The 20181-nt window shown below is 41.5% G+C and overlaps 1 protein-coding gene across 2 annotated transcripts in view; it reads left to right on the forward strand.

The window, feature by feature from the left end:
* Positions 1 to 20181, forward strand: part of MEIS1 (Meis homeobox 1) — a 129830-nt gene that overhangs the window by 60038 nt on the left and 49611 nt on the right. For both annotated transcript variants that reach the window (XM_028517643.2, XM_028517640.2), the window contains exon 8: positions 12201 to 12346. In XM_028517643.2, the coding sequence (XP_028373444.1) occupies positions 12201 to 12346 (146 nt within the window). The remainder of the gene's footprint in view (positions 1 to 12200; positions 12347 to 20181) is intronic.

A 20181-nucleotide genomic window follows, 5' to 3' on the forward strand; every position in this document is an offset into this window, starting at 1 on the left:
TTTATTGTGCCCACTAAAGTGAAGCCACCACCTTGCTCGGCATGCTTATTTTGAATGGCAAGCACCTTCCTCTAAAGAACTAGGTGACTGGTATCTGTGCATGACAAATCCACAAAGACCTGGAGTGCGGAGGATCAGTGGAGTGAAGTGAGGTGTCATAAGAGACACATGCAGAGTGGTCCACAAAAACCTTTTCTCTAAGAAGCTGTTGGATTTGTGGATGGCTTTACAACAATAGGATATTATATTTTTTATCTCAACATTTTTTCTTGTCCATTGTCCTTCAAAATATAATATCTTTTCTTTCTCCCCAAAGACTTGCTAATCTACATTTCACAACCTGGTTCCATTTTACTTTGCGTGCAAAGAAATCGGTCTCTACAGAATACCTTCCCTTTTTCACCTTTGACCCATGGCCCTTCTCTCACTCCAGCTCCTTCCTACCTCGGGATTCTTTTCTCACCTGTGTCCCCTCTCTCACATACCTTGCTCCCCCGTCAGCTGTCCTGTCCCCCTTCCTGCACACACGTGACTCCCTCCTGCATCCTCACTGATGGAGAGCAGACTAGAAGGGCAGATCAGTAGGGGCTGAAGAGGGACCACACATGAGCACCTGGAGAGAAGATCCCCAGGACGGTGGGGTGAGTCGGGATGGATGGGTGCCTTCTATTTAACCAACTCACTCCTGGTGAAGGCTCTGATCCCTCCAGCTGTATGGACCAGTGAACTGAGGGCAGACACATGAAGAGTTTCGGCAGAGTGTACTTGCATTATCCCGGTTTTTCTGGTGTCATTCAAGAATGATGTGGTCCAGATGAGCAGAATCGTACTTTTTTTCAATATTAAAAAATGTAGGGGCATTTTTTATGAAAATGTGTCTGGACTACACATACACTCTTTTATATCTGATTATAATGAACTTTTTAAAACGATAATTTGAAGTCAGGAGCACTGAGGTCAGGGCACTGTTGTAGATGTGTTCTCGCTCTCACAGCCTCGTTGGCGTGGATTTGACTGTTAGGACTGACCGGGCTGCCACGCTAAAGGGCACTTGTGCGCTACACTTATTAGGTTCTTGTTTTTTTTGTCTCTTTATCATCTTGTATTTTCATAAAGATCTCAGCCTACAAGCTATCGGGCAGGAAGCCAGAGGAGCAGACTTTCAAAACCTACGTCTAAAGTAAACATAACAATTTTCTGATTAAGGGGCTTATGATCCTCTGTCCCTGGGAAATCTGGGGGCTCTGCCTCACATACTCTGTGACTCTCACCCAGTGGTTCTCAAACTTGGCTGTGCATTTTCATCATCTTGGGCTTTAAAAATTGTTGATGCTGGGATCTCACCCTCCGAAATACTACTTTAATTGGCCTTGGGTACAGTGCAGGTATCAGGGTTTGTAAAAGCTACCACGTGCTTCCTCCCTCCATAAAGTTGAGAACCACTGCTTCTAGGCTGCATGCCTGTAACTTTCTTAGTGTGTTCCATATAACTGAGTTTTTTGAAGAAAAGTGACCTCTTTGATAAGTAAGTGTTATTTTGTCTGTGTAAAAGTGTGTGTATATCCACACATACGTGTATCCTACATATACACACACAGAATATATAGTTTAAAAATAAATAATATGAAAAACTTTTGAAGATATCACAGAAATAAATGGTGTATGAGTGTGAGTGAGTTTGTGTGTATGTGCCTGCTTGTCTGTAATATCCTGTATGTGGCTTTTTTTTTTAACTGGCTAAAACATTTAGTTTCATGATTATATAAAACTCTGTGATACTCATTATATATGATTTATATATTTTGGAAATAATATTTCAAGTAATGCATTACTAAAATAACACTTAAAATAGGTGAAGTACTACTACCTAAAATGCTTTCCGATATGTTGATTTAAAACAAAAGTTTATGACTTCTGCACTGTTTTACTTTCACAAGTACAAGCGTATTTTCTTACCTTTTTATCTGAGAGAAAGGTAATTCTCTAAGATAGAGAATTGGGGGGATTTCCATTTTGTTTTACTGTCAGTATAAATACACAGATTTCAGTCCTATCTTGCCGGCACTCACATCCTGAAGTTTCTAAGACTTCATTAAGAAGTTATGCTGTTTTTGCAGGGATTTTCCATGGTGTTTAGTTGTAAAAAAATGCTGAATGGATGAAAAATGAGTAAAATCTGTGTTTTTTTTTCTTTCCTATTCATCATCGCTGTTTGTCCTCTGTGTGTAGGCAACTAATTTGCTGTTGTTTCCCTGAGGGGAATTCAAGTCAAAAAGTCGTATTGAATTACTAGAAAAAAGGTATTCCTATCTCAAAAGAACAAAGTACAATGAATCAGGAAAAAAGTACTTGGAGAATTTATCTGATTTCTTAGTGTATGTGTTGTATCTGTCCACGGTACTCTACTTGTATGAACTCTTACATAAAATAAATCTAAACTGAACAGTAAACATGAACAGTCACTCTGAGGAATGATTCTTACTTTCCATGAATTTAGAAAGTTGAGTTTTAACCCCATCACCTGCACTTTCAAATTTAGACAGGATTTTTTTTTTGTATTCTCTAAAAGTCCAGTAAATATTTTTATTCTGGGTCTCAGTTAAGTTGGGTTCTTTCCCTAAACTTCACTCAGTTATATTTTACACAATATGTGTGTTGACAGTGGAGAATCATGAAGTGGTAGAAGCTTAATAGAATGTGTTATTTATAGTAAAGAAGTTATTCCAAATTTATTTCAACAGGTTGGCATTCCCTGGGTTATAAACACCCAAAATGGATGAATGACCCACATAGGCACACAAACGTTCAACCTAGCTCTCACACACCTGTGCTCACTGCCGCACACCCACGGGGGCCCACCTACTGTCACTGTGATTTCTGTGAAGGAGTCTTGGGGTGTTTAGAGATATGTGGCTCCCCAAACGTGGGCAGGGATAAAGAGAGGTGACGTGGGACGGGCATGCTGGATGTAACACGGAATTTGGAAACTGACATCGGCATCTTCTGAAAGCTTGGCCTCTGTTGTTTTGAAAATAACTCTTTTGCCCTGGCTGGCATAGCTCAGTGGATTGAGCACGGGCTGGGAACCAAAGTGTCCCAGGTTCGATTCCCAGCCAGGGTACATTCCTGGGTTGCAGGCCATAACCCCCAGCAACCACACATTGATGTTTCTCTCTCTGTCTCTCTCTATCTCCCTCCCTTCCCTCTCTAAAAATAAATAAATAAAATCTTTTAAAAAAAAAGAAAATAACTCTTTCCAGACACAAGCTGTATTTTTAAACATACCTTTACATATGACCTCTCCCTGAAATTCTGCCATGTAAAGATTCCTTTGCCTTAACAAATCTTCTTCTAAAAATGTCAGCACTTCTGGGACGGTGAGGGGGGCATCAGTTACTCGTGCCTAGTCTGAATCAGTGCTTTCAGATTTCTTTCTACCTCAAGTCTGACTCATACCAACGAGACGGGAAGGCTGGGCATTTTGATTGTTGGGAGATGATGAGCGGGAATTCGGAGCAGGAAAAGAACAGGTCTGGGGGAGAGGCCACACAGGGAGACCAAGTGCCTCTAGGAGGCAGTGGGACACTCAGAAACCCCAGGAGATGCAGGCTATGCAGGGGAAGAGAGATACAGAAAAGGAAGTACGAAAGGCACTGACATATATTTTAATGTTTTCCTAAGCTGACTCTACTCATCAAAATATGAAAAGAAACATATCTTCCTCCTTATTCTGATACTTTCCAACTTCCTGCTCCCTGGGCTCAAATCCCAGTTGGAACTTGATTCATTTAACAAATTACTTTGGCTTTGATGAGCAAGCCTTGGGATCTGATGCCATCCATAGCTTGGTTCTATGTGAAAATATGTGCTAATGTCCAAAAAACATACTTACAAATTAAGAATGTATCAGGAATGTAATCTGTGCCTAAATTTGGTCCCCCTCATTGCTTTTCCATTGTCCCTCATTCTCTGAACTGAGTTGGGAACTGGGAGATTTGTTGGTTTGAACCGGAAAGAGACACTGGGCAGTTAGGCTTTATTTGGTGAAGTTGATGTTCTACTAGTGAATCCAATGGAGAGGACAGTGATGACACCACAGAAGCACCTTCATAGGTCATGGCTCCAAGAACCCAAGCTATAAACACCCAGACCCTGACCCTGGCCCAGAAGGCCCTGTACAGTCTTATTCTGTCTTCTCTCCAGCTTCATCTTGCTGTGCTCTTCCAGGTTCCAGTTCTCTGGTTGAGTCACGCATCCTGCGGACACACAAAGCCTTCGTCCCTGCTGTCCCTATCACCTGCCAAGCTTCCTCTGCCCCCTGGCCTGTCAGGATGCCCACTGTACCTAGTCGACTTCTCTTCCACCCTTTAGATTTCTGCTGCAGATCACTTCTGTCTAAGTCAATTTCCTTTGTTTCACACTCTCATAGATTTATATTTCTTTTTGATTGAGTGCAATTGTACATTCATTACTGGGATTATTTTGTTTAACATCTGTGCCCTCTAACGGGAAAGCTCCATAGAAACAGGGACGTTTTCTGATTTGTTCACTGTTTACATCCCTAATGGTTGGTATAATGTTTGGAATATAGTAGGAATTCAATACATTTTTGGTAAATGAATGAATGAATGATAAGGGTGACTGCGTATGCAAAAGATGGTTACATGTATCATCTTTTGGGGCTCACTTTTAAATGCTACATTTTACTCTTTAGAAAAGGGAGGCAGCATGTTCACAGAGAGAGCTACTTTCTCCAGCCTCTGATTCTTTGTTTCTTCCCTTAGGTTCCTGTGATGTCAGGGGTGTGCTAAAGGGCACAATCAGGCTGTGAGCTCACTCCACAGTGGTTAACTATTAACAACTATTTGTCACCAGTTAACAAACCTAAATTCAAATAGAAAGGAAAAGCCTCATGGTAAATCTCTGTGGAGCCAAACATAGGAAACACATCTAGACTTTTTTTTCATTAAGTGCCAATATTGTGTTTGTTTAATGCTACCTTATTCTTAATCTCCCTCACTCTCCTTGTCCACCTTTCCAAGCAGCGCCGTTAGTGTATGTACCTGCTCGTAGCACGCGCATTGACTATGCCCAGCTGGAGCTCAGCACTGCCAGAGCACGTGCCGACATCTAACTCCTTCTCTTGGTTGCTGGAGGAACCACCTCAAAATTTTCAGGAAAGCCAAGGGTGGTACAATAAACTCTATGAGAATATGCTGTACTTAAAAAAAATCAACTGAGAATCACTTCAAATTAAGAAAAAGGAAGCTTAAACACCTAAGGATGAGAAGAGATACAAAAGGGAGACTGAGTTAACAGAACCCTAATTACAGTTAAACTTAGGAGTTAGCCATTAGATTTAGACGATTCCATATTTGTATATTGGCTGCAGATTTGGAGCTGTGTGATGTCTGCTGTGTTTCCCTTGAACATATGGAATAAAACTTGGGGGTTGTGTTGTTTTCATTGATCTTGCAAAATCCTTCCTAATGTCTCCTAGGGTCCTATGACATGTCAACCACAGCATCAGATACTAAAGTCCTCAGGTAACCTGTTGCTGAAAAAATGCTGAGGCAGGTGTAGAGGGACGCTTTGGAAAGGACTGATACATGACTTGGCAAAACCAAGGACAGACCAGTGTTCTGCAGTTTTGTATCTAGCCCCACATCTGTAAAGTGTGAACCTGAAGTCTGAGCTCAGGGTCAGATCGTCTGCTTAGAGACCGTTGTTTTCTCCTTTAGGTAGAACTGAGGGACATGTAAAGCAGGGGGTGGGGGGGGCAGTGAGTTGTATGATTGATTCCTTGGGAAAAGTGCAGAAAGAAACAAATAAGTTTTGCTTTATCTTTTAAAGTTAAGCTCAGGGAAAATGAACAAAAAGCAAGAAATTTTAGTTAGGGAAATAGTCTGAAGTCACAATTTCAGGAAGTAGGGTGTATTTCTGAAAGGCTATGGCACACAATATAAAGAACACCAATGCTTGAACTCTTAGTTTATCTTTTGGCAAAGCTGAGCTTAATTAAAGATTTCTGGGGAAACTTCCCAGCTTTGGAGAAATGTATTTTGTTTGTTTCCTTATAGTTTATTGAATTACATTGGTAAATATTTTCAAGAGTTTAATTTAGGTGAATGTAGCAAAAAAAATTATCAGCTGGAAATTTAAATTACGGTTTTCTTCATGCAGTGGAAAATAATTGCCTTTATTCATTTACTTAGTAAGCAATTGACAAGTGTGCACCCTGTGCACTAGGGTAACCCTAGGGTTAGAGAACCTCCGAGAGGAGCGTGGCCTGGCCTCTGCTTCCATGTGTCCTCTAATCGGGTCGTGGGGACGCATACAGAGGTCAGCAGCCTGGTGTAGTATGATAGGTGGTGATGGAGGCGTGTTGGGAGAAGAATCTCTCGGGACTGGGGAGAAAGGTTACTAAACAGCTAGAGTCCAGCCAATGCTGCTGCTCCTGGGAGATGGCACTTGAGCTGAACCAAAAAGGTCACCAAAGAGTTTCCCAGGAAGGATGCTGCAGGGAAAAGGACCAACACAGGGCAATGTGAAGAGGCATGAGACAGTGGCCTGAGTGGTGAGGCCCTGAGAACGTTAAGTAGGCTCAGGACCCGGGTTGGCCGTGTGCCCGACACAGGTGGACTCAGAAGACAGGCTGAAACACACCAGGAGAGGACTCATGAGAGCCCTTCCATGCTGGGCTCAAAAGTGGGACCTTTAACCTGAAGGCAAGGGCAGCCACAGAAGAATTTTAAGTACTAGGGTTATATGATCAGATACACATTTAAAAAAAAGATCATTATCATTCTGGAGGCTATTATGCTTTCTAAATGAGGACAAAACACCTCCTTAAAATCTCACAAGTTTTCTTGCTGGTTCCTAAGAAAGGGCTGGCTATCATTCTTACCCTTTGTCCTCTTCACATGACACAGAGACATCATCCCACCTGACTTCTGGCTAAGTAGACACAGCCAGGATCTAAAGAACGGGGTTGGGGATAGTTTTTACACTTTCCCTCACAACCTGGCACTCCCAGAGTGCTCCGCTGCAAAGGAATCCTGGCCTCCCTCTCCTGCTGGGACGTTTGCACCCCCAGCCACTGGAAAGGCAGGACTGTCCTACACACAGCTTGGGAAGTAATACATCATGTTCTTTCATGTAGATGTAGTATGCGAGGAAACAGATAAGAAAAAAGGAAACCCTCAATTTTGGGTAGAAATTTAGCCACCTTACAACATGAGCTATTCAGTCACAAGAGTGCTTTTGAATGTACCATTTAGACAACTTTCAAAACACAGAAGAATTTGGTCAGGATTGAAAAATATGATTATAAATGATCTTGATTGTTCAGTCTAGGTACATTTTCTGGACGAACACTGTATCTTTCTAAAGATACACTTGAAGAAGAGAAAAGTAAAGGTTGAGAAACGGACATGGCCTGACATGACAGGGTCTCAATACAAAATTGCATTTTAATGAACCGTTCCTGGAGCTGGGGTGGCTTTCAGTCGACTTCTAGCAAAACCAGGGGGTCCCCAACCTTGCACCTTCATTTGCCCCGGCAGTTGAAAATTCATATCCGTCATTAGAAGTTTTGCCCCTGTGACATGAGGAGCCCTCCGATGGACCCCACCTTTTAGTTATACCTGCTGGCCCACTGACGAGGCAAATCCCCATCCATCGTGATGTCAGTCTCAGGCACTTTCCTGGGCTTTGTTTTTGCCTCCCTCGGAGGAGGTGTTTGGGAATGGCAGCCTGTGAGGAGGCAGAGAAAAATGGGAGCAGGGCTTTGACCTGCCGGAGAGGAGCCCCTGCTGACACGGTCAGTGTGACCCATTGAATGGCCTGAATACGATAAATGCTGCTTTATCCTGCCTTGAAAGGCTCGAGATAGCACAGTCTAAATGCCTGGGCATGCTTAAATAGGCGACTCGGGATGTTTGAGTTGAGCGTGTTTGAAATCTGAGCTCTCTGACAGCCTGGGAGCTGCCACAGGTCACCTGCCTTGCTCCGCAGGGACAGGCCCAGGTCTCACAAGAAATTGTCCGTAGACGAATTGTAGTACAAATTCCTTTCTTTGTTGCTTGGCCTCTTTCACTAGACCATGGCCTATAAAATTTTGTAAAAACAATTCTTAAATATTATTTGAAAGGGCAAATGGCCCACGCTGAAAGGCTTGACAGTTTGACATATAGTGCATGGTTTTGATAGCTCAGAAACTGAAAAGTGTGGCCAAGATTCTCCCTCTGCTTGTTAGAAGCCTGGTGTTTTTGAAAACAGTGTCTTGTGGCTGCACAGAGTTCCTCTATTCCTAGCAACCTGACGGGCAATGCGTCTGCTTCAGTGATCTCCAGTCCTTTCAGACTCATTTGGGAGAGAGCCAAAAAACAGCCAGAACCTTTGAATCCAGCATCCAAAAAGCACAGAACCAGGTATTGCCAGTTAAGGAGCCATTCGGAGAATCACATCAAAGCAGATCTCTTTAGAGCCTTCTGAGAACAGCCAGGGCCAGGGCCTAGAGAGAGAGGAGCCCCGAGTTTCACTTCGGTGAGGGGAGGAAAGGGATTTGAGTGGCCTGGTCTCATCAGAGCCTGGAAGTCTCAGGAAGTGGATTTCTGCATTAGAATGTTGCATATGAGCAGCCAGTCTGTGCTTAGCCCCCGCTGCCTCTGCATAGCCAAAGGCCATTTTCAGGAGCCTCTGGCCCCTCTGTCACTGGCCGGCTAGTTAATTGCCACATGGACTTCATGACACATGGGCAGATAATATGACATTTTCGGTTTCTGTCACTAGCAAACGCCACATCGTTGCCTGCACTAGTTGCTAAGAAGCTGTCAGAAACCATTAGCAATTGGCTAAAGTCACCCTATGGCATTTCCTCATAGCATCAGCAAAACGAGCATAAATCACCCACTGGAGCCTACTGCTATCCTAATGAGGCTGTAAGCTTGTTTATGGACTAGCATCATTTTTATGATTATTTCCACCTTTTCAGTTTGCCTTCGTTTGGCGGCAGGAGAAGTCAGCTCCAGGAATGAAGTCACTGCTGACATTTTACAAATGTGGTTCAGAGCTGCTGCCTGCTGCCGTGTGGTCGGCCGGCGGTTCTCCAAGTTTGTTTAGTGATCTTAAACATAAAAAAGGGAAATAAATCCTCCGGAGACCGCAGAGAGGTGACTGTATCCAATTGCAGAGTGAATGGATATGCTAAAGGTACAATTGACCATTTAGACAGTCCACTGAGGTGGAGACGTGGCGAGATCAATTTTCAATTTTAGAAAGTGGAAGAGGTTAAACAATTTATTAAAATCTATGGAAGTGTTTGCTTTTGGAATAGTCTATTTTATTATGATCTTCTCCTTCCCCATCTTCTCCATTTCCCTAACTTGTGTCGGGAAGGAGCAGGGTTTATTGTTTTAGGCTTTTCTGAACATGCACCAGTATTTACACTGGATTGAAAGCATTTGCTTCCAATGAAAATCTTGTCTTAGATTACAACCCAGCAGTGTAATTTCCCTCCCAGATGGGAGTAAAGTAGCTGTATTTGCCTAAAAACAGTAGGAAGAACAAACTGTGCATTAAGCCAAGGCTGTTTTTGGCTGGAGCTAATGATGTAATAGAAACCTTTTATTCGGGAGAGGTCACTGCCAGGGACTGAAGGGGGTGATCTGGCTCCTGCTTGAAAGGTTTCTCCATTGTATCTACATAAGTCTTCACTTAAAAAATTCTGTTCCTAATGCTTCTGCTTTCATACAGCAGAAATAAACAGGAAAGGTTCTGGTGAGTGTTACACATGGAATGCAGAAAGCCTTCCTCTCCTAATGGAGTATATAATTCAGGTGCCCTCAAGGCACGCTTTCAGGAATTCTTTTGCCCGAGGTAATGGGAAGCTAGGGTTGCTTTAAGGCCTTGATTATCTATTGATGCACAAAGCTGAAAAAAAGTCATCTCTGCTGGATTATGGTAGATATTTCCATAAATTATCAATGAATTCTCTTCTAGGCAGGCACTAAGCATTGCCTGCTAAATTAATCTGAAGGGGTTTTGAGATGGATAGAAAGGCTATTTTTTTAAAAGGTGGAAGACAATCATGGTGGTGAAAAACTGTGTGGTTACGTTAGAAGCTTTTCATTTTTAATCAATGATCAAGTAATATGTTTCTTTTCCTTGCTTACCTTTTGCATATTGCAAGTGGATTAGCCCATTGAAATTTTAAAAGCTGTTGAGTTGTTTTCTTTGCTCATGTTTCTTTAATGAATTGTTATGTTATATGGTGAATTGCTTCTCTGAATAAAAAGCCTCTTTAAATACTGGACTTTCAAAGAATTTGTTAGGCAAATCCAAGGGGACATCTTATGAAACACTTGGTTATGCAAATGAAGGTTGGGTGGGATGAAAGCAGATTGATTTAGGGTGGGAGGGTCTGGTCCAGCACAGACTTACCAGCTCCATCCCAGGCTGCGTCGTGACCTTGGGCAAGTCAACTAATAGGAACACCAGCACTTTCCTCATTCACACACTGAGAGCTTTGGAACCATGGGTCTTTATGATATTTTCTGCTGAGAATGTAGCCATGATTCTGTGGTAACTTTAATAAACATATATGGATTTTCAGTACAATATAAAATTATACATTTTTAAATTAATAAAGAGTAAACTCTGAAAAGTTCTGCACTTTGTGTGTGTGGCCTGTGCTGCAATCACAGCAGAAATGTTGAAGTTAGTCTATTTTTCAACCAACAAAATTTTAAACTTGAACTCAGTACAAGTCAAGGCAATGTGGGGACAATTTTCTTTTTGGGAGAGGTGCTGAGCATCTCCTGAGGGAGCTGTTAGAAACAACTGATTCATGGTAACATAACTGCTATGGATTAGCCTGAAATTCAACTAGAGGATTCTTTTTGTATATAGAGTATGTAGGCTAAGAGCAAAGGCGGGAACTCCTGAGGCGATATACAGTCCCTGGGAAGTGCATCTTCCAGCACACCTGGTGCTGTGGGCCGTGCAGGCTGCTCTCCAGTGACTCACACCACCAAACGGATGTGCGCTCAGGACACGGGTTACCTCATGGCTAAGCCCTGCTGCTAAGTTCCTCTTTCTGGGTCCAGATCAACAGGCCCCTTTCTAAAACCCAGTAGCTCCCACCGAGAGCTGGGGCTCCTGGTAGAGAAGCATGTCAATAGATGCTAAGCTACTTTTTAGTGCAGTGGGTTTAGTTCACGATCGTTTTTCCTTGATTTTTGCACCAAAACGCAAAGTATTTACTTTTCGTTGTACCTTAGGCTTATTTTGAACAGTGTGATTATATGGGCTGAATTTTTTTTTATTAGACATGGCAATGTAAAAGAAATAATACATTTTGAAATTTATTGTATCACAAAGCCAAAATATTTTCTAAAAGAAACAGCTTAAATGTTCTAACAATAGTCACTGGAAAAATAGGATCCAACACACAGGCATGTGTAAACAGGTGACTTCCCAGTAAGAATAATTTAAATGTATAAGAAATTTTAGAAATTGCCTGGATTATTAGGGTAATACAATTCCACTTGACTTAATTAAACATCACTTTATTTGATTTAAATAGTGATTGTTTTTTAATTAAAAACAATTTTGTAAGATTTCCCCTTACTAAACTTGATGTTCTCTTTCCATGACAAGATAAATTATATTCTATTTGAAGCATTCCTATGTCAAAACTGCTTATGTGATGGATTACCTACATTTCCTTGGCCTAATTCAGTCTTAAGATATATTGCTTGTGGAAATAGTTAATATCTTAAATGTATCTTCTCACAAGTTGACATCAGCGACTCCATGTGGGATTTGAAGACCCAGGCGGGGACCACAACTCTGACCATGGTGGCTGCCATTTTTAACTTCCCAAAGGAGTTACACTTAGCGTGTCTCAGATGTACGCGTCTGAATAACTACCACGGTAGCAGAGCTGCTAGAGAGGCTGGATATTCCCCTCCACTCCCTTTGACCTTTTACACTGTTCTCTGGCAGAAGTCCCTTAGACCTGACCACTTTTGAGCCTAGGCCTTGTTCTTTCTCTGTCTTGGAAAAAAAAAACAGTACCAAATAAACTATTAATCATTTATATTGCTCTTTTGGTTTTGTTTATATCCAAAGGCATTCTATTTGAATAAAGCATGTCAAGGTAGCATCAGTCAAAATTTGATTCACTATGTTTGCAGGTGATGGCTTGGACAACAGTGTAGCTTCCCCCAGCACAGGTGACGATGATGATCCAGATAAGGACAAAAAGCGTCACAAAAAGCGTGGCATCTTTCCCAAAGTAGCCACAAATATCATGAGGGCGTGGCTGTTCCAGCATCTAACAGTAAGTGGATTCTAAATGACATATGTAAACTAAATATGGACAGTTTTGATAGAAAAAAATGGGGGAAAAGTGATCCCTCTGGACCTGGAATATTTCATAAAAGTGTTCCCGCAGTTTTTACAAAAGTGTCAGCACTTATTTCCTAGATGCATACCCCCAATGAGGGGTTTGATTTGAAGTTCGCTATTGCTATGTTGTTAACTTTCCTAAGTTCTAAGGTTTAGGCGTTCATGTGCACTTGTGGTTTTAAGTATGCATGTTAATGATGCTGCTTTTCTCAGTGTGCCTCTTAAGTACTTACAACCCGCTTTCACTAAGAAGCAAGTAAGACCAACCCCAGAGAGAAGGACTTAATTTCTTCTAATGCTTTCATGGACCTTTATAACGAATGGTCCGCAAAAATTCAATCTTGTTGCAATGGCAGGGTGCTCACATAATTTGCTTTTAAGTGGTTTGAATGCACTGGCTGCCATTCCAAAATGTTCATGTGAGTCAGAGCTGCACAGCGAAAGTTGCCCCTGCATTTAGAACTGTAAAGGAAAACAGCAATATAGAGTCAGCTCTTCCTGTGTAGTCCCTTGTGACTTTTCAAGCAGAGTAACAGTTTATATTGTCTGTGTGAGTATTGCTGTTTTCACTGCAGGAACTCTCCTGGAGATGTGAGAAACTGGAGATGTGGGGCTTTCTGCCACCGAGGGATTTGTTTGGTTTGGTTATTGTTCTGAATGAATTTCATGTTCAAAATATTTATACTGATAATACTGTGGTGGAATATTTTTGTAAGTGCACACTGATTTAATGACATCCAAGGAAGAAGATAAAAATGGAAATTTATGAGTAAAATAATATTTAAAAACTCAGCAAAATTATTGACCAGGGGACTTTCACTCTGGGAGACAAGGGGGGAATTTAGACAGGTGGTAGAGTAGCCTAGCCTGAAATGAATGAATAGGAAGAATCTTACCTTTTAAAAAAATGTCAGGAGGAAACCTTTTATGTTACTATTTTTACCACAGTTTATTTTCCTTAAGTATCAAAGTTAACTCTGATACCTGCCACAATTGTGGCAAATGTGTCTTGACCTGTTGACCCTTACACCCTTGCCTACTTTCAAAGCCTTGGTCCTCAGTGACGTGTTCTTATGCAGGGAGACAAGCAGGGGGTGTTGAAGCCCATGCTGGTTCTGCAACTCTGGACAGAGGCTGTGTCTCCAATGACACTCAAGGCTATAAATTACTCCAGAGTTTCCAGCATCCATGAGTAAAATCAAAACTGAGAACAGCAGGAGAAACTAAAAAAAATGGTCTCCACCCATCATTTCTTCCCATGATGATTCCAAACAGTTACTAGATGATGCTGACCATTTTGGAGTCAGCTTTAGGGGTTGGTTAATGTTGGGAGTTCATTGAAGATTTAGATTGTTTAGCTGATTTTAACATCCTAGTAGGCTTACCTAAGACCTGACTGAGGTGCCAGTGTTGATAGGACACTGGCTGCCGTGCAGAGACGGTTTGAGGTCTGCCTTGCACACCTGTGCTCCCAAACTGCTGAATGGGAGAGGGAGGGCGAGGGGCTGGGGCTTTTGAAATCAGCGGGAGATAAGAAGTGATAGTTGGTCAATAGTGCTGATGCAGCCGGGCTGGTATTTCATCACCAGCGCTAAGCAGCCAACCTGATCTGGAGGATGAGTTCAGGGAGGGGACAAAGTCAGGTCGACCCTGAAGTCATCACCAAAATGTTACTATTTCCTGTACTAACAACAACAACAACAACAAAATGAATAGATCTAGTCAGCCTACATCTCACTCTGCAAGGGAGCTTTGGCTTTATTTGCAGCTGAGTTGCCCCTGAAAAAAATATAATCAAATATTGGTTCAGATAGAACCAGGAGAGAGAGAAGCAAGTTCTTTTATGCATCCATCAGGGTTCCTGGTTTCCTAGGTTATATCCTTGTGAAGATGCTTGCAGAAAGCAATAGTACCTTCTTTAAAAAGCAAAACAAAACAAAAATCTTTTTGACAGCCAGTATGATTTTACCTACAGTGCCATGTTTTTAGTGGTCTATGTTATTGGGGTGATTGTAGTAGGAATTATCTGTGAGTTGCCTGATTTCCATCAGCTTTGGGGTCTGTGCTGGCTTCCCTCGTGGCCCTGGAAGGGGGACCCATTTGCCCACGTCTATGAGTGTTCATAGATGTCACCTCGCCGATTGTTAGATAGTTCCATGCCCTCTGGCCCCCTTCCCCTGCCATCTGCTCACACGAAAATATTGATAATGATAATGGTGTCTAAAAAGAAAAGGCTCTCATAATATCATGTAAAAAACAAAGTTAGGAGATATGTTTAATTTTTCTCCCTCTTTCTTTCCCCCTGAGAAAGATGCCCTCCTCTCTTCTCTAATTACGAGGGCCAACAGGTCTCCAGCCACAAGGAACGCTCTTCTTGTCTGTTACACGTTGTGAAGGAATGCACAGACTGCTTAGGTAATATTTATAGTCAGGAGCTGATTATAATACATTTTGTGGGAAGACCTATAGAGTTTTAAAGGGAGTTTTGTTGTGATTTGTCCAAATGTAAGTAACTACTGACATCTCAGTCCTAATCCTTCAGCAACTTTATTTCAAGTTCTGAGAGGTCTCCAGGGATGCATGATTCATTTGGAAGACTGTCTACAAATTTTAAATGTAACATTCTTGTTCTATAATTAATTAAACATATCTAGAAAATTCTTCCTTAAATCTTGCTAGATATAAAAGAGCAATGGAAACTGGCTAATTAAAACAATAGCAATAACAATTCATTAGAAAATTATAAAAACTAATATATTAAATGCCAAAGACACATTGTAAAACCTCACACACCTCTTTAAAAGCAAATTGCTATTTTTTTCCTTTTTCAAATAAATGGGTCAACCTTTTAATTGGGCTTATTCAGTTTTAAAAAATCTGCCTTTGAAAAGGCTTTCAAGCATTTGTGTGTTAGAGCAGCAGAATAGGCCCTGAATAAAAAAGAGAAAAAAACCTTTCTGGATTTGCACCCCAGCTGCATAAGAAAAATGTGTTGTTCTGTAGTTATCCACAGGTAGATTAAATCAGTACCACATTTTACTACTCCAAAGAGAGAACTAAAGCTTCATTCTTGGACTTAGAGTCTCTAGCAAGCTCAACTGGACATACTTGTGCATAATGAAAACAATAAAAGAAAGAGGAAACAGGTTTTGAACTTCGGTGATACAGGGTAAAAAGGAAACTTCACTGATGTAAATTTTCAGCCTACACTACTTAGTTGAACATGTGCCAATTTTGATAACTAGAGAAGGTCTCTTAAAACAACTATTCCCTGGAATTGAAAAGAATGACTGACATTTAGGTAATAAGAAAGAATTAGAAAGAAAATAAAAGCATTTATTAATTGAATGCTTGCATTTGCCTGAAGACAAATTATTGCAAACAATTAAAAAGTACTTAATATTGGCATATGAGCTGCTATAGAGTGACAATCAGTTCAGGGGCATATGTCACATCAAGGTTTCTTTTTCCTTCTTAAGGGTATTATTCCAACTGTAAATATAGCCTCCTGTGTCATAATGTTAAGCTGGGTGTGTTTTGCATATTAGCGGTTATTTCGCTACATAGTGTCACAAAGACCTGTGCTAGTGAAAATGAGAAGGAATAAATACAATGTATAAGGTAAAAATTAAGGGTCTTTTTTTTTTGTTTTCCTCCCCTAATATATTGCAATTTTAAGTATAATCTAGATAGAAAAATGGCTAATATGGTTCTTATTTAAAGTACGCAGTGACAGATTTCCCTGCATGCAGCTGCTGTGTGTCCCAGGAATCCTGGAAGTCAGAAGAGTGGAGGTTATAGAAATGCAGCCCTGCAGACTCAGGGAAGGAAACCACTCAAGGGGCGCCGCACTTGGTTGGCGCTGACCAGTTGGGGAGGTGGTCCTGAAGGCGAATTCATTTTCATTCACGTGTTCGTGTTCTTGGGTTCCTTATTCTTTCAGCGATCTTGAGGATCCCATTGGCTGCTATTGAGACCAACTTTGTTTCTAAGTTAGATGCATGTATTTTGCTATTTGGTTTCATTTTGTTTCTTTTTGTGAGCTTCTAGCCTGGAAAAATATATACTTTTTTGTCTGTGGCCAAATTTATGTCTCAATTCCTTATTTATAAGACTTTCCTCTCAATGTGGATAAAACCAAAGTGAAGGGTTGTAGATCTTCCAGGTTGCGAATGGCGTTTCCATAGAAACACTATTAGATGAAAAGTGCCCTGCGGGTCTGCCACTCTGAGGATGGAGTAAATGGAATTGAATTGGGAATTGAACGCTCTAGAAGAGACAGCTGTTGTTTCATCAGTTTTGCTTTTGGTAATAAGATCTGCTGGAGACATCAGTGTCATATCTCTGCTTGCAATTTTGGAAGAATTGCTCTCTAATTATTACGAGTTATTATTACAGTGAAAGAATACTTCTAATTGGTACCCAGACAACCCATTCCGCTGATCCAGGTGAACGAAAGGTCAAAAGGTGTTAGATAGGTGGGCATGTAGGTAGGTAGTGGAAGGAATTTGCTCCTCTCCTCCCATTTCTGTTTCTGCCTGTTCCTGACCTCCGTACTTTGTCAGTTTTAACAACGAATCTTCTTACTGTGCCTTACCAGCTAGCACCCTTCAGCTACCGTTAGTCCTAAGAAGGCAGTGACAGGAAGAGCATGTTCCTGAACTGTTGCCTGCAGTGTCGGTTGGGGTAGTACAAAGTGTCACCTTCCACCTCATCCTGAAGTCTCTCCATGCTCTCATATATGCCTGAACCAAAGAAGTGGCTGGTGGAGACGGCAGCTAACTTTGATTCCTTCTTCACCACGTGTTATCCACAGATACATTATTAAATCGAGAGACTTGAAAACTAGTATGAAAGAGTGAGAATTTTTTTTCCTTCCAGATGTCCATGTAGTGTGTGAAAAATGAGCTCTCTTAACTCTGTAAGAAGAATATCTTTGTAGTTATTACTTCTCCCCTTGCGTGGAGTTGCCATTGACCTTCACAGTCTTTAGTGATGAGGATGGGTCAGAGCTAGGCTTTGCTTGAAAGTGACCCAGGCTTGGATGACAAATCCCTGTATTTTAATTTGAAAAGATCTCAGCTCCTTAGGAGATAGCATATTTCAACTTTGATTAGATAGGAACCCTGATTATTTTTTTTTCTTTTACCCGATTGGAAATCATCTGTCTCAGGAGGAAAAGAGAAGAGATTATTTAATTACTTGGGGGTAATGCTGGAATGCCCTAATTCTTCTGTGATATACATCATCTAAAGTCTGTTTTAATAATGAAGCGATGGTTTCTGGATTCTGGGGCAACTGCCTTTTTCTTTTTCTTAGCTGGTTATTGAAATCCTAATGGGATGGGTGATGAATTTTCTTAGGTCAGGTAAACTGAAAAGGCTACAGCTGGAATTCTTCACCCAGAAGAATCAGAGTTAATACTAATGATCATTGTGAATTAGAAGATCAAAGGCGAAGCATCAGCCTGTTCTCCAAGTTGTTGCCCCAGAGGCCATTAGTGACCTGGCAGAGCTCTCTCCCAGCCTTCCACACACCTCCTTCCCCTGGCCCCAGCCTTTCTTCCCGTCCCAGTCTGCACCTCTGACCTGGGGTAATTACAGTCAGTTGATGAGGAGGCATGGGGGGAAAAGAAAACAATCAAAAGTAAAAACAAATGTCCAACTTTAAAATCGTCCATTTATCCAGGTACATAGAACTCACAAGCAAATGAGCTCTGGCTGGGGCTCTGTTATTTTCAGGGTGCGACTGAGGTTTTTGTGCTCAGTCAGATGGTTTGTTCATTTCACCGATGACTGGTGCCTTCTGTAAGGAGCTCGCGGAGGGTCTGGCTAGCAATTTGTCAAATTATTGAAGATTTTCCTTCTGTTTGAAAAGCTAGGTAAAAAATACACTATAGTTTGGTTTTCCGATATCCTCTTAATCGGGCTAATTAAATGAAGGATCAGGTTCAAAACCAAAGTGTCCATATAAGCCCAATTTGTTAAGTTGCTGGTGGCTGATGCACACACCTCTTTGAACACTAGCCAGCCGTTTACACTTCAAAGCACATATCAATATCATGTCTCCCTCTGATTCCTCTTAGTGATGATATATTTTTGAAGATAAAATATCAAACTCAGTCAGTGACTATGCAACTGCTCCTCCTCAATTTATCTTTCAGATTAAAACCGGAGCATCGCATAGATGTGCATGAATGTATTCCTTACACTAACTCAGTTCACCCCTTAGGAATTTGATGTAATGTAAGCTTGGCTTCTCACTTTCTCAATGTTTAAGATTTCTCATGAAGGTCCTTTGCTTTCCTGTGAAGGTTTGATGGAGAGAGACTCAGGTGGTTTCATTTTAGAAAGGATCCAAGTGTTGTGGTTTGGGCGGTGGTTGTTTTGCCAGTAGAAGTAAATGTGTACATCATGGAATTCGGGAGACTTTGTCTGAGTGAGCGGAAAACATCCCATCACTGCTCATCAGCCTTTCTTACAGAAGTGTGAGCCCGTCTTTGTCTGTGTATGTCCCCATGGACCTGGGCAACTGAACCCCTACCCTCTGTACCAATCCTAGTGGGGAAAATGGGTCTGTTTTACTTCTATACTTATGGCTCTAATTTTCTGTTTCTGCTGATGTAAAGCCCATACCAGACGGTAACCAAAGAGTGGAGACCATGCTGCAATGATCTGCTGCTTGGGTCACAAAACCCACCTGGTCAGGACCCACACTTACCTGCTTTATACTGAATGCCATGAGGTGGCAAATATTTTTTAAGGCTCCAAGGTAGTAATGATAGTGATCGTGTGAGTTCACGTCAAAACGACTGATCCTCACAAGGGTTCTGGTGTTTGATGACTCTGCCTACACTGCAGAGTCCTGAGCCTGGTAGAGCTGGCTTGCCTCGATAGGTTCAGTACTCACCTCAGTGTGCTGCGAGCATGAGAGAGCTCTCAGGCACTCAGACAAGGCATCCGGTCTTGGTGGGTCTACAGAGAACTTCCAAGAGCAAAGGAGTAGCTGCAAAAGTTATTCCAGGCAATCTTCTAACATTTCAAGCACATTTTAGGCCTTGTCTTTTTTTGCCATTGCAAAATGCCCTCACTCAGCAAATTCCCACCCAGTGAGCATGGGTCCCTGTACACGGTGTACTGCTCTATCTTTGAGCACTAGAAAGGAAAGACAGACCTCAGCAAACCCAGTGTTACAAATACAAACATCCTGTATTAGTTGATATTTAAATGAGATACAAATTGCTTGGTTTTTAAATATAGTATTCAAAATATTCTGAAATGGAGACTTTGGTTTGACTTAGCTACTTGTATTTGAATGTCCTCCTGGTATTATCTCTTTCCACACACACAGCAAAAGGTGTGAAAAAAACAATACCTTTTGGTTGTCTTTGCTCCTCACTGTGCAATAGTCTGTGATTGCTGCGCCAGCTTCCACATTGTCCTTGTTGCTGGCGCCCCTGCATAGCCCAGGTGCTCTCCCGGGACACGAGTGACCTCTGAGAATCCAGTGTCCGAGGAAGTTCTTAGGGCGTCCCGGGGCCTGGAGGTGTGGTCTGTTTACAGGGACACTCACCTCAGGAAAGATTAATGAGTGGAGACAAATACTACTGCAGTTTATAATAGAAGTTCAGGACTAATTCCTATCTATTATTTAAAGAAAAGTTAGTTTCCGAACTTCTTGGGGGAGAAGCTCTACAAAAATGACTTGATTTTATTTTTAAGAAAAAATGAAATTATCTCCTGCCTACATAATGTTATTTTTATGGAG

This window comes from Phyllostomus discolor, chromosome 6, assembly GCF_004126475.2.
Source record: "Phyllostomus discolor isolate MPI-MPIP mPhyDis1 chromosome 6, mPhyDis1.pri.v3, whole genome shotgun sequence".
Classification (NCBI taxonomy): Eukaryota; Metazoa; Chordata; class Mammalia; order Chiroptera; family Phyllostomidae; genus Phyllostomus; species Phyllostomus discolor.